A 13,133-nucleotide genomic window follows, 5' to 3' on the forward strand; every position below is an offset into this window, starting at 1 on the left:
ACAGCGAGACCACAGGAACTAGAAGGCCGTGTTTCTGTGCTGTTTACTGGCCTGAGGCATACCGCATCCCTCTCATTCACATCTGGGCCCACAACCATCAGCCAATAAGAGAGAGGGACCAAATGATATCACTGAAGTTTCATCAATTATGACACCCTTTTCAGAATTTTGTTTTTAAACATGAGAGCAATGAAAAGTCAGAAAATGTTGAATTTGTTTTATTTCTTGAATGTATGGTGTAATATCCTAATATAATACTTGATATTACAAAACTGTCATGGTCAGACAGCATGTTTAAGCATTAACAAGATCAATGTTTAGGATGGGTGTCGACACAAAAGAATGATAGCATTTCCCATTGTACTTGATAATCCTTCAGTGGGGAAAGCTTAAATTACACATATTCTGCAAACTGAATCAATTCAGTCAAAACGGGGCATTTCACAAATATAAAGTCATTACTTTTCCAAAGTTGTCAAAAATAAGAAACAATACGAACAAAATCACAGGCTCTATGAGTAAAATGGAAATAAACACCACCAGTAGATGTCAGCCTTGCCAAAGCAATGCATTAAAGGAAGCTGCAAAACATTTTTCCAAAGGAGGGTATTGGGTTCACCAATTCAGCAAAACTGCATGGAAACTTCAGAAACCATCAATTGATCTGCTTCAAAATGTGCAGCATTTTGAACAACAATCATGGTAGCGAATCCCAAGCATTTTGTAGGTTAATACCTGCACATTAACACGTGGGAATTGCCTTTTTGTTGTTCTGAATTGAAACTTAACTTTATATGGTCACTTGCAATGTTGGAGTAATTTCAGTACAATTTAAGGTCTTGTTATTACCTCTAACTGCATTGTTGCATTCTACATTCAATCATATAGTCTTATATAATAAGACTATTGCCAAAGATGGTTATGATATTATATTGTTATTGTGGATATGTATTCTAGTAGTATTATTATCCTATTTTGTTGTATTACTATTTTTCATTTTGTATGAGCCATGTATGATCGAATGGACATTAATCATTTACTACCATTAATTTAGTTGTATCAAAAAGTATATAGTGAAGTCTGAAACACGCATGCGTAAAGCAGAGGAAACACTTCGCAGGCAGCTAGCTCAGCTGACAACAGCAGCCAGATGATGATGGCAGACTCTGGAAGTATCGAAGAAGTAGCTGTGATCGGTAACACCGACATCACGTCAACAGAATCCGAGAACAACCTCATAAACACGGTCGTACTTTTTGATATACGTTTTTTTTTTGTTTTTTTTTAGCTAAAAAGCCTGTTTTCACTAGTCAACACTTTCCCAAACAGGCCGAACGTAACAGTTAACGTTAGCTACGTTAGGTGGAGTCAACGTGAGTGACATGAAGCAACTGAGACTTTTCCATTCACCTCTTCAAAGCTAAACGTAGCTAACTTGCTAGCTCTGCACGGTATCCGTACAGTTGCAAAGTGAGCTCGAGTTGCGTTTGCTAGCAGTAGTTCGAAGCTATAACGTTACTTTGTAAACTTTACTCCTGCTGTTAGCTCGCGTGCTAGCAAGTTTGAACGCTAAAGCCTTGAGTTGACTTTAAATTATCCAGAGACCTATTTGTGTCCTGCAAGTCCAGTCTTATTTACCGTGGTTTCATTTCATTTCCGGATACGTAAGCAATGATTTTTAGTACTTAATGGTGGTAGTATTGCCTTGTCGTGTGACAAGGCACACATACCCTTTATAAAGAAGCGTGATAATGTTTCAGAAGGTTATCTAACGTTGCAAAACAGCACTTCATCTGTTTGCATAGTGTAGAACAGAATATAATAAAACTTTACTGTCCAACAGAGTGGGCATTTGTCTTTGTTTGTCCTGAGAACCATGCTTACCCTGCACAAACCTGTCTGTTCACCTGATATTACTTTTTCTGATGCTCCCTCATATATTTGTCTTTTTTACTTTCATTGACTTGTCGTGCCCACTCATTATTATTTTCTTGTCTGTATAGATGGTGGAAAGAGGGTCAACTCTGCTGAGAAAAATGGAGATGAATGTGACCGAGGCAGAGAAGAGAACAGGGAAGAACACGGTTAACATGCAGGAAACCTATACAGTCTACCTCATAGAGACACGGTAGGTCATGCACTGGAGTCTTGTTCTGCTGCCATTAGTGTTCCAGCATTATGCAAACATCTTCATGGTGATGCAGAAACACACAGCTGGGACAACAAGAAGAGTGGAGTGGGACCACTTTCTCCTACACTTCAATAATAAAAGCACACAGGACATTTGTTTTATCTTGGCCGATGTTATGTCATAGTGTCCTTAGAGTAATTCAGTTAAATACTTCCTCCCAGGGATGCAGTTTGACACCTGATAACAACACTGTTTATTCCCATTCCTCTGTCTACAGGCCGGCTGAGACACTTCCAGCGGGGGGTACTCCCACCACACCTGACACTTTGTGGAGACGCTACAGTGAGTTTGAGTTGCTCAGAACATACCTCCTGGTCACCTACTCCTACATCATCATCCCTCCACTACCAGAGAAAAGGGTGAGAAAAGAATTACAAATAATTAATTTGCTGGGTATAACTAAGGACGTTTTGTGATAAAACTTCACATGTAGTCTTTCTTCCGTTTCTTCCTGGTAGTAGAGACGCCCCTTATCTTTTGAGGTGGTATTCACATTGGTTCTTTTGTCCCTCTTGTAGGCAGAGTTTGTGTGGCACAAAATGTCCGCCGACAACCTCGACCCAGACTTTGTTGAGAGACGGAGAGTCGGCCTGGAAAACTTCCTGCTTCGTGTTGCATCACATCCTGTCCTTTCCAATGACAAAATCTTCTTCCTCTTTCTGACAGAGGTAAACGCTTAAGCCTCACTCATTATGGTCCACATAATGTCCCATTGACTGCTTCTGCCACACTTAGTCTCACAGTCTAACAGGGATTTCAAATTGACAATAACACTTTGGCCAAACTATGGCTGAAGCTGCTCTGGTTTGAAAATCCTTGCATCCTTCTTGCCACACCTTTAAACTGAATGGTCGCATTTGTAGTTCACCTTTTCCCTGTATCAACATGCTCAATCCAGCGCAGCCCTTTGGTGTTTTGTTGTAGCTTAAAAGCCCAATTTGTACACAGCCTGGTTGATAATCCTGTCTATCATGCATCAGTCATCTGTCAATCATCTGTCCTCAGGAGAAAGAATGGAGGGAGGCGGTTTTGGAGACAGGTTTCCAAGACAAGGTATACAGTTGGTTTGTCTCCTTCACATTTTACATGGATGTCAGTGTTTCTGTCACTTGTTTTATTATAGGCAAAGTTCTTGAATGCTCCTGTATGCCATATGCAAAATAAAAACCCTGTTAACGTGTGTATACTTCTGTTCCCCACCAGGTTGACTCCAGACTAAAGTCTCTGAGTGCCATGTTCAGAGTCAAGAACCCTGACAAGTAGGTGAAAAACAGACGGATAAAAAGTAAACTTCATTGGTTTGCCTCTGAAACGTTTGACCAGGATTTATACAAAGCAGGACATTTAGTCAGATTACTGAATCATCGTGAAATGGTTTTCTTAGGAGCTGTAATGTGTAGACCTAATTCAAAATGAAGGATCCCAGTGGCACAACAGATAGTAAGAAGTAAGATGATGAGAGTTTCTCATTAGAAAATCCTCACGCAATAGAGCAACAGAAATGTTTAGATTGAGTTAAACACTGTTTGAGTTCTGATCCCTGTGTTGTGTTCTCCAGGCGATTCACAGCACTGAAACTCTACAGTGATGAACTGAACTCTGTCATCTCTCAGTTACTGAGGGTGCGGGCGGTGAGTTTTGGCATGTGTGAAACGCACTTACACACACACACACACACACCTATATTTAACTGTCTGCTGAGGCCAGTGGTTTATGCTTTTTTTGCATATTATTTTTATTTTGCCAACATCTGAGAAAAATGGCTTTAGCTTGGTAGATTTTTGACTCTCTCATTTTGTCTTGGGCAAGTAGTACAGTCCTGTGAGCTCCTGTTCTTATTTTTCTGACCACGTAATAATGATTAATTTGATTGTTTTTTTTAATTCTAGAAAGTAGCAGACAGGCTGTATGGAGTTTACAAAGTCCATGGTAACTACGGCAGAGTCTTCAGGTGAGAAACACCTATATAAATATATATATAAAGTCATAGTTTGGGCCTAAACGAGGGAACTACATTTATTAAAAGTAAAGCATCACACGTAGTGCATATACTGTGTCCAGATACCTCAGATCTACACTTTTGCTGATAGAAACATGTAAGCCTAATCATATTTTACATCACGCTGAATTTCTGAACATTTTTTTCCCCTTTAAAGGCGTTGCATTTTTTGGCATAAGGAAACGTATGTGAACTTCTTCTACATGTAGTATACATACTGATGACTTCAGTGTTAAAGGGGGTCGCAGGGTAATTCCTTTGTTCATGGAGAGGCCATGTTTCGACTTCATTTTCTTTTGGTTTTCTGTATTATTTCATGAAATATGAAATTGTATGGGTGAGATGCTTAGCAAAATAATTTTGAAGCTTCAAGATGAAATTTGTAAATAAAATAAGGCTGTAAACGTCCAGGAGCAAATTGTAGCGCACAAAGCACTTGTAAGAAAAAGTCTTCAGGCTGCATGGACCGAACTGAGAGTTGCAGAATTAAACCTAAATTGGTGTGTCTCCAGTGAATGGAGTGCTATAGAAAAAGAGATGGGAGATGGACTACAGAGTGCGGGCCACCACATGGACACGTAAGTGGACTAAAGTTGCCCTTCAACTACTCTACCCTCTCACACACTCAGACTGTAGCTTACACTTAAATGTGTTTACTGAAGCAGCAATACACCAGTCACTAAACTACTAACTTCAACACATTCTCAAACATAATGCTTTATTTTCTGCATCGGTTAACTTTTGAATGCGACATGTGTACAGGTACGCTGCATCAATAGATGACATTCTGGAGGAAGAAGAGCATTATGCAGACCAACTGAAAGAATACCTTTTCTACACTGATGCTGTCAGGTATGTTTGAGACACAGAGAGACGTATCTATACGAGGCCAAACAATAAGCGGAGGGTAATATTCAATCTAACAAGTGCTCTTATTGGTTTTAACAGACCATCAGAAGGGATTGCAAGTCGGCACATTTGGTTTGAAGAAATATCATATCAAACATCAGTTTATTAATCCTTAGAGTTTTCTTGACGCAGTGAATTGGTATATCATTATTCATGTTTCTTAATGTGAGCAGCTGTAGAGATACGACCCTGTGTTTTCCACACTCCAATTCCTTCTTATTATTTCCTGAGGCAGATTTGAGAAATATCCAACACTGCCTTTTTGTGATTCCGCCTCATGTTGCCATTGTTCTGTATCGTTCTATTCAAAACAAAGTAACACGCAACAGAGCTAATGCAAATGCTTTATAGCATATGTAAACATCTTTCAGCAGAGCATATAATGCAGACCTGTGGTTATCGACAAGAACTGATGTTAGGATGGAGATCTCTTATGTCTTTATCATCCGTCTGTCTGTTGTAATCTTAGTATCAGGATGCATCAATATAATAGGACTACACATTTTTTGGGTTCACATTTTCATCGACTTATTAAAACTGTGTTAACTTCTGAGTGTGTGTGTTTGTGGATTCAGGTCAGTGTGTAGGAAACATGAGCTGATGCAGTACGAGTTGGAGATGGTAGCTCAGGACCTCGTCCAAAAGAAACAACAGAAGGAAGAGCTGGCTACTGGGGTAAGGCACTCACACACTCTCTCATCGTCTCTCACTTTCTCCTACACATTCTGGGAGTGTACCCACACACAATGACAAGTCAAGTGAGAATTGTGCATGAAAAGTGATATAAATGAACAGAATTAGTTTTTTGTTTTTTTTATTATTGTGATCTGTTTTGATGAGAACATCAGTGAGTCGACTGATTTGTCTGTGTGTCTGTGTGTGCAGACAGTTCGGATCTTTTCTCTGAAGGGGATGACGAGTAAACTGTTCGGCCAAGAGAGCCAGGAGCAGAGGGAGAGCAGGTTGGCAGCGCTGGAGCAGAGTATCCGTGAGGCAGAGGAAACGCTCGAGGAAAAGAACAGAGAGTGCCAGTAAGCTCATCAGCTGTGAATCAATCCTCTGTCTGGGAAAAAAAATTATATGTTTTTTTTGTCACACAATTTGCCCGTCATGTACAATGAATTGTTTCACCCAGTGTTGTGCATGAACACACTAAAAGAGCGCTTCATTGAACGTGTTCATGTTTTTGGTGAACTGAATGTGTCCGTTTGCAACTGATGAACGTGAAATTGACGTTCAGCGTAGAAAACGTTGAACCTCGTTCCAAGTTCTTCATCATAATACATACAACAATTATATGAAGTAACTGGCGAAGAATGAGGAAGTATAAACATAAATAAAATATAAAATGAAGTAATATAAATTTGTGGAAGACAGTATTTGAAATGGAGAAACTGAATGTAAACAGTAATGTAGTAATGTATACAGAGATGTAAACAGTTTTTAAACAATCAGTAAAGTATAAAAAGGTAAGTGTCAGTATAATGGATTTAAGTCAGAATCTTAAATCAGGTAGACGAGTCAAAATCAGGTATCATGTACGATTAAGAAGACATCAGCAATATAACTCGGTAATTTTAAAAACTAAAAACCACCACACTGTTTGTTCTTCCTCTACAATGACTTTTATTTCGCCCCTCAGAATGAGTGACATCAGCATGTGTCTTTGTGATTGTGTCTCCAGAGAGTTTGTGCGAACAGCCTGGGAAGACATTGAACGTTTCAAGGAACAGAAGGACAGAGATTTGCGTGAAGCACTAATTAGCTATGCCATCATGCAGATCAGCATGTGTAAGAAGGTAAGGGGCTCCTTTACTTGTATACTTTCCTACATCTGAATGCCAGGCGTGTTGATTTCTTCAGCAGTTCTCTCAAAAGCACTCTTGTTCTTTGTCACTCCATAACTGTCTCAGGGAATCCAGGTGTGGTCCAACGCCAAGGAGTGTTTCAACAAAATGTGAGCCACTCTCCAGCCAATCGCTCACTTGCACCAAAACAATAACAATCGGATTGTTCAGAGTGGGACCATCAGCCAACCTGCAGTCTTACGGAGATGGACCATGGGAGCCAAAAATACTGTCCTCACTTTGTTTGCTACGCTGAATGATTCTGCCTTTCTCTCTCTCTCTCTCTCTCTCTCTCACACACACACATTTATTTAGAAAAAGCACTAGAGTTATTTAGTTGATCCATGCCTTTTAATTCCAAGTGTCTTTAACAGTACCATTCACGTGGCATTTTGCTAATGTTACTGTCCTACTGCAGATGACCCAAATGTTCAAGACTTTTTCCTCCTTTGTTGCACAGCCGTCAGCGTGTCATAGAGGAAAATCCTGCACTAATAATGCATGATAGTTGCGCATTGGGAATGCCTGTGCAGTGTATTTCAGTTACACTTCACTTCCCAAATGTAGCAGAACTGTGCAATGACATAAAAGGACGGATGTTGAGGAATCAGTCTGAAAACTACCACTACTTCCTCTCAGCCTCAAATGGGAGGTGTAATCTTCTGAAAGTTTATTAAATAAAAATGTCAGGTGGAGATTTATCAGAAACAAGAAATCTTATTGTAAGGCAAGGGAACATGGACCACTTCTTTTTCCTGAAATATGTTTGGTACACTTCATGCTGAAGTCAGTCTTTATGCTGTTATTAATCGATAGCTGACCAAAGTGCTGTATAGTACAGATCACAGGTGGGGAGCACAGGAGAGGGGTCGACAAGCTTAGGGTATTTTTGGTAATTGATGAGAGATTTTTTTTTTCGTTTTGTGCCAAAAGAAAAGAGCCATGAGTAAGAGTAAAGTTAGTCGAGCCTCTCTTTCTTCAACTCCTTAATGGAGGCTTTCTTATTCTTTCGCGGACCTAAACATGGCACCACCACAAACTACCTGATCTACCAAGTGCAACCATAAGTGTTGTTAAAGCGACACACTTACAGATCAGTAGTTGAGCTTTTTCTTTACTTTCGAGCTTTATAGCCTTAATATGAGCATTGGTCTTGTAAAACAGGGGAGGGCCCTTTCAGCCACACTCTCAATCTGCCGCATCTCTTTTTCTGATGTGAAGTCATTGCACTAAATAATAGACGTGAGTTCCAAGCATGCCTCAGGTCAATGTTTGTGACATACTGACCAAATGGTGGAAATCTTTAACTACGGACATGTTGGATCCTCAAATTCTGGCTCAATCCATATGATATACATACACAATACATGTTCTACTTTTGTTTCCTTAATATGATATCCTGAAGAGGGAAGATTGGTGCAAAATGGACATGTAAAAGTTGTGCAAAGATACTTTCCCTCGGCCTTCAATAAACAATCAGTTTACTGAAATAATCCCAAATTACAGCTTTATGTATGTTTTTATAATAAACGTGTTCAATGAATGATTGTTTTTATGTTTATGTAATCATTGTGCTAAAACACTAATAAACATTTCTTTTTTTAAACTGTTTTCATTGCAATTTTTATAACATTGTACATATGAGTCCAAGGTGGTGAAACTCGGACGACATGTGGTAGTGCTGGTTTCACACTATGTTTACAGATTACTGAGGCAGGATGCTTGCTGAATGTTCATGTGTAACATGGTATTTGTTTGTCTTTGTGGCTAAAACACAAAAGCAGCGGTATTTTAATGAGCACATTCGAAAGGTCCGACTACTGTAATTCATCAGTGTCAAAATAACAGCCTTGCCTCTATGCAAGACTTCTCTTTTATTTCCAAGACACCTGAAGTGACGGTGTGTGAATCAGATGGGTGTGTCTGTGAGTTGACGCTCATGTGATGGATGCCTGTCAAGTCCCATCACGCATGAATTATGAGATCACACAGGAAGTCATTCTCTTTGGATTTGTTTCCTAAAACAAGAAGTATGTCAAGCTACTTCTGATCTGGTGGGGAAAAAATGCACAACTCTTTCAACAATAAAAATATTTAAGATATTTAAAAAAAATTTCCCTTTTGATGTATCCCTTTGATGCTCTAAGGTCTTTTATTTTCATCATAAGTTAGGTATTTACTACAAATTAATAACATGTGCTTCATCTGGTATTAAATGATGTAATAGATGTGCCCTGTCCTTCACCATTTATTATGTACGATATGAAAAACGGCTAAATTATAATAATTATAATTATAATGACATAGAAATATAGGAAAATCCCTAAGCATGTATACTATATGATGGTTTGAATGCAATTGTCTTCACTTGTAAAAAAAAAAAAAGAAGGCTCTTTCAATATTTGCACACTGCAGCTCTGAAGAGCGAGACAAAGCCTGGAACCGTTTAACGTGAACTGTGAAATAATGAACAAATAGCGCCACCTGACGATCAATATCAGTAAAAAATTCGATTTGGCACAGAGGCGACTTAACAAAGTGGTAATGAAAGAGAGAGGAGCACGAGGAAAGGAAAGGAGCATGCTTTCTTTTCAAACCCACCTACTGGTTGGTTTGCATGAGATCATGTGTGGTTTTCTCAAATGGAAACCTAACATTAATTTAACATTAAAAACAGACCAAAGCCTTACATGTCCCAATCCAGTAATTCACTGCACTCTTTAGAAACCTGATATTCTAGTAAATCCAAGTAAACAGACTTATGAGGCTGTAAAAATGTCTCATGCTGCCTAAATCATAGCCAATGTATAATAGAATATATATGGAAATGCCTAGAAATACTGTTAGGGGAGATCTTTTCTCAAAATGTGTCTTAACACATAGACAGATAAGATTGGTCTTGTTAGTACTTGACCCGTTATTAAAATGAATGGGACACAAGAAGTGAAGTTACAGTCCTAAAGGTTGCTTTATCTCAATGAATGGGAAGAGCTACCGTGGCTCTCTAAAAGGACGACGACTTGAATTAAATAATGTTTCATAAGGAGTTCCTGGATAATTGAGCTTTTCCTCGCACTGAAAAAAACGATTACCAAATTGTTGGCAACAGCCATAACATTGGAAATGTTATGAACACTACTGATTAGTGGGGATGTGGGATGTAATGCCCTCACAGCACCGTACACAGCCCTTCTACCCGCCTGCCTGCCTGTATTTGAGAGAAGAGACCCGCCCACCTTAATAACGACTGGACCTTCTCTCTTCCAATCCAGACAAAAGGAGAGGACGACAGATCCACGGTAGCGCGCACTGAGCTGAGCATCCGAGCACCTTGGAGACTCCACGGTTTTGATCCGACGCACAAGAACGCACCGGCACACCTATACACGCACGCCCTCCAGGTCCACCTGAAACGTCCAGGCCGGTTGATTGTCCTGTTTGAAGGCAGAAAAAAGAGGGTCTGAGCACCGGTTCAATCGCAGCCAGAACACCGCGTTCCCATGATGTCATACCTGTGGATTCTGCTATTAGGAAGCCTGCTGGCTACAAGCGCCCAGGCACAAGGTAATGATTTATTTTCCAATTAATTCAGATCAGCCTTTCGGTGTCTGCTTTTGTCTGTATGCATGCACATGTATCTATCTATCTATCTATCTATCTATCTATCTATGAATATATATCTATATATCTCTATATATGTATACCTATATCTATATCTATATAGATATAGATATATATATATATATATATGTTTTTTCTTCTGTCTGTATTGTTCATCTTCATCCCACTGTCTCTTTTAACCCCTAATTCATATCCCTCAGTCTCACCTATCGTTCTCTCCTTTTCTGCCAGTCTGCCTCATTACACATCCGTATGTGTCTATCTGGCTGCCTCTATGTGTGTGTGTGTGTGTGTGTGTGTGTGAGTGCAATTACCGGTGTCTTTTGCCAGTCTGTCTGCCTCACTGTCGGCATGGCAATTCAATTCACCTTGAGCTAAACACCGCTTGTTTTAATCCGTTCAGACTGAATGAATAAAAGCATCTCTGCTCTCCTTTTCCATACTGTCATTGTTCATGCCTCTGCTGCCGAGACATCATCAGTGAAATAGGTGTGTCATGTAATATGGCCATCTTTTTTGGACATGAGTTTTGGCCCACAGGGGTGTGGTGGTTCCATTGTATTTCCCTCCTGTTTTCTCTCTTTCCTCCTCTTTTTAAGTCTCATCTTCGTTTTTCTTCTCTATATTTCCATTCTTCATCAATTGCTCTTTTTTCCCTCTTCAGCTGGCCCATGGGCCCCTGCCCTTCCCCGCGGCACATGTAATGATTCCAGATTGTTCAAACGAGCAATAAAGCTCTGAAGGAGAGAAAGGAAGCATTGAGAAAAACAAATAAAAAAAAGATGGGAAAGGAGGGGAGATTAGAAGAAGATAAAAGATAAAAGAGATATGGTGTGGCCGATAAGAGGGACAACAGAGAGGTATACAAGGATGGTGAAAAGTGAGGGAGATAGTCAGAGCAACAGTGAGCCTCGTGGTCATTATGCAAACAAAATTTCAGTTGAACGTTGGTGCACTTGGATGGCATCTGGTGTAATCTCACTCTACCGGTTCACTTTTTATTAGCAGATAAACCGCCAGATAGGAGCCACCCTTACACCCACACTTTCATTTTCCCACACACACATATTTTTTTTTCACCCACGGGATCCTGTTGTACAGTGACGCAGGAAATCTCCATTGGAGTGTTTGCTTGCTTGCATGCAAGTGGTTTAGAGTTTCACAGAAAAAGATGGGTTGTTAGGTCAGTCGCATGTGTGCACATCATGGACGGTGTGTAAGCTATAGAAGTTAAGGATAGGGAGTGCCTCGGTAACTAGATCCATCTCCAGCTGTAGACAACACCCACCGAAACGACTAGTTTCAGCGCCTTCCTCTCCGCCAGGGCCGTCAGCATCTGTGTGTGTGTGTGAGAGTGTGTGTGTGGGAGGGTGTGGGGTAGGATTTTAATGTACAGAACGACTGTGTGAGTGTGGGAGTATGGGAGTATTGCTTCATTACTGTGTGTATGAGTCAGTTGTAGAGCATATGTGTGTCTTAGAGGCAGATGAAAGCAAAAAGCGCTGTGTGATTTGTGCCAGGTGTGTGAACAGTGTGTGTGTGCAGACTTGTCTGTGTTTACACCTTCAACTACCAGTACATAAAACACTCTTTTGGTGGATAAGTGAAAGGCGGGCACATGCACACACACACACACACACACACACACACACACACACACACTCCCTCTGCTCCCATGGGGGCAGTTTCAAGGTGTGCATGATTGGGGTAAACACAGCACTTTCTGTCCTACAAACACATAATAGAGCCATACCTGACAGAACAATGCACAGTGGAGGTGCTGTTGTATTACCTGACACACATGCACACACAGTTTATGGTGTACTGTTACGGGGCAAAGGGTTGGTTATTGTAGTATGTACACACAATATTACTCAGTCAAGTACGCACAGGCGATCTCACACAGGCGTCTAACACAGTCTCAGGACAGGAACCAACAGAGTCAGACAATGAAGTTCCTCTTGCTTTGTCATTGATAACATGCCTCACACTCCAATTTATGTAGACCGCAAGTTACAAAAGTGCAGTGATTTAAAAGAAGATAGACTTCTTTGTTGTTTTGTAATAATAAAAGGTGAATATGACGAAAATTAGATATCAGGGAAGAATAATTATGAGGTGTCAAGGTAAACAGTTTCCTCATGCGTCAGCCTTTGCATATCAAAACAGTGGTGCCAGCATCAATCATCACTACAGCCCTACAACTTCCATCAAGGCGTGCGTTCACTGGAAGTGCAGTCCTCACACCGTATCGGCTGTTAGTAGCTCACCAACATGATGTAACTAGCTGAAAGTGCTTTTTTATTCACTTCACGTGTATTTCATTTTAGTCTCAATTGGTGCCACATTTCCAATGAATCCTGTTTTTACCTGTTGCCAGGGCCAATGTCCTGGAAAGCTGACGCCGCCCATGTTAGTTGAGCATCCCACGTGATATCTAAGTCCTGCTTGCCTGAATTTATAGAACAGGGAAATTAAATGTTTATCTTTCAAACATGTTGCTTAGCACAAAGATGGGAACAGGAGGAACCGGCTAGCGCGGCTCTATCCAAAGGTAACAAAATGC

General features: G+C 40.3%; 2 protein-coding genes across 2 annotated transcripts in view; both read left to right on the forward strand.

Moving 5' to 3' along the window:
• Positions 1–1,111: 1,111 nt before the first annotated feature.
• On the forward strand, positions 1,112–8,552 carry LOC116389753 (sorting nexin-4-like). The gene is made up of 14 exons (XM_031858697.1): positions 1,112–1,246; positions 2,004–2,128; positions 2,409–2,550; positions 2,710–2,859; positions 3,197–3,244; positions 3,395–3,450; positions 3,750–3,822; positions 4,081–4,142; positions 4,703–4,768; positions 4,953–5,042; positions 5,675–5,774; positions 5,985–6,130; positions 6,784–6,898; positions 7,013–8,552. The coding sequence occupies exons 1-14, from the start codon at positions 1,151–1,153 to the stop codon at positions 7,058–7,060; spliced, it is 1,317 nt and encodes a 438-aa protein (XP_031714557.1). The 5' UTR covers positions 1,112–1,150; the 3' UTR covers positions 7,061–8,552.
• A 1,649-nt stretch (positions 8,553–10,201) lies between these two features.
• LOC116389612 (cytochrome c1) overlaps positions 10,202–13,133 on the forward strand; it is a 14,740-nt gene continuing 11,808 nt past the window's right edge. The window contains exon 1 of the mRNA XM_031858444.1: positions 10,202–10,510. Coding sequence (XP_031714304.1) covers positions 10,447–10,510 — 64 coding nt within the window. The 5' untranslated portion in view covers positions 10,202–10,446. The remainder of the gene's footprint in view (positions 10,511–13,133) is intronic.

This window comes from Anarrhichthys ocellatus, unplaced genomic scaffold, assembly GCF_004355925.1.
Source record: "Anarrhichthys ocellatus isolate YVR2014 unplaced genomic scaffold, GSC_Weel_1.0 scaffold20, whole genome shotgun sequence".
NCBI classification, from domain to species: domain Eukaryota; kingdom Metazoa; phylum Chordata; class Actinopteri; order Perciformes; family Anarhichadidae; genus Anarrhichthys; species Anarrhichthys ocellatus.

Coding starts and splice junctions, on each gene's coding strand:
- LOC116389753 (XM_031858697.1), top strand. CDS start 1,151: ATGATGATGGCAGACTCTGGAAGTATCGAAGAAGTAGCTGTGATCGGT. Junction 2,129..2,408: donor GTCTACCTCATAGAGACACG/GTAGGTCATGCA, acceptor CTCTGTCTACAG/GCCGGCTGAGACACTTCCAG. Junction 3,245..3,394: donor AGACAGGTTTCCAAGACAAG/GTATACAGTTGG, acceptor GTTCCCCACCAG/GTTGACTCCAGACTAAAGTC.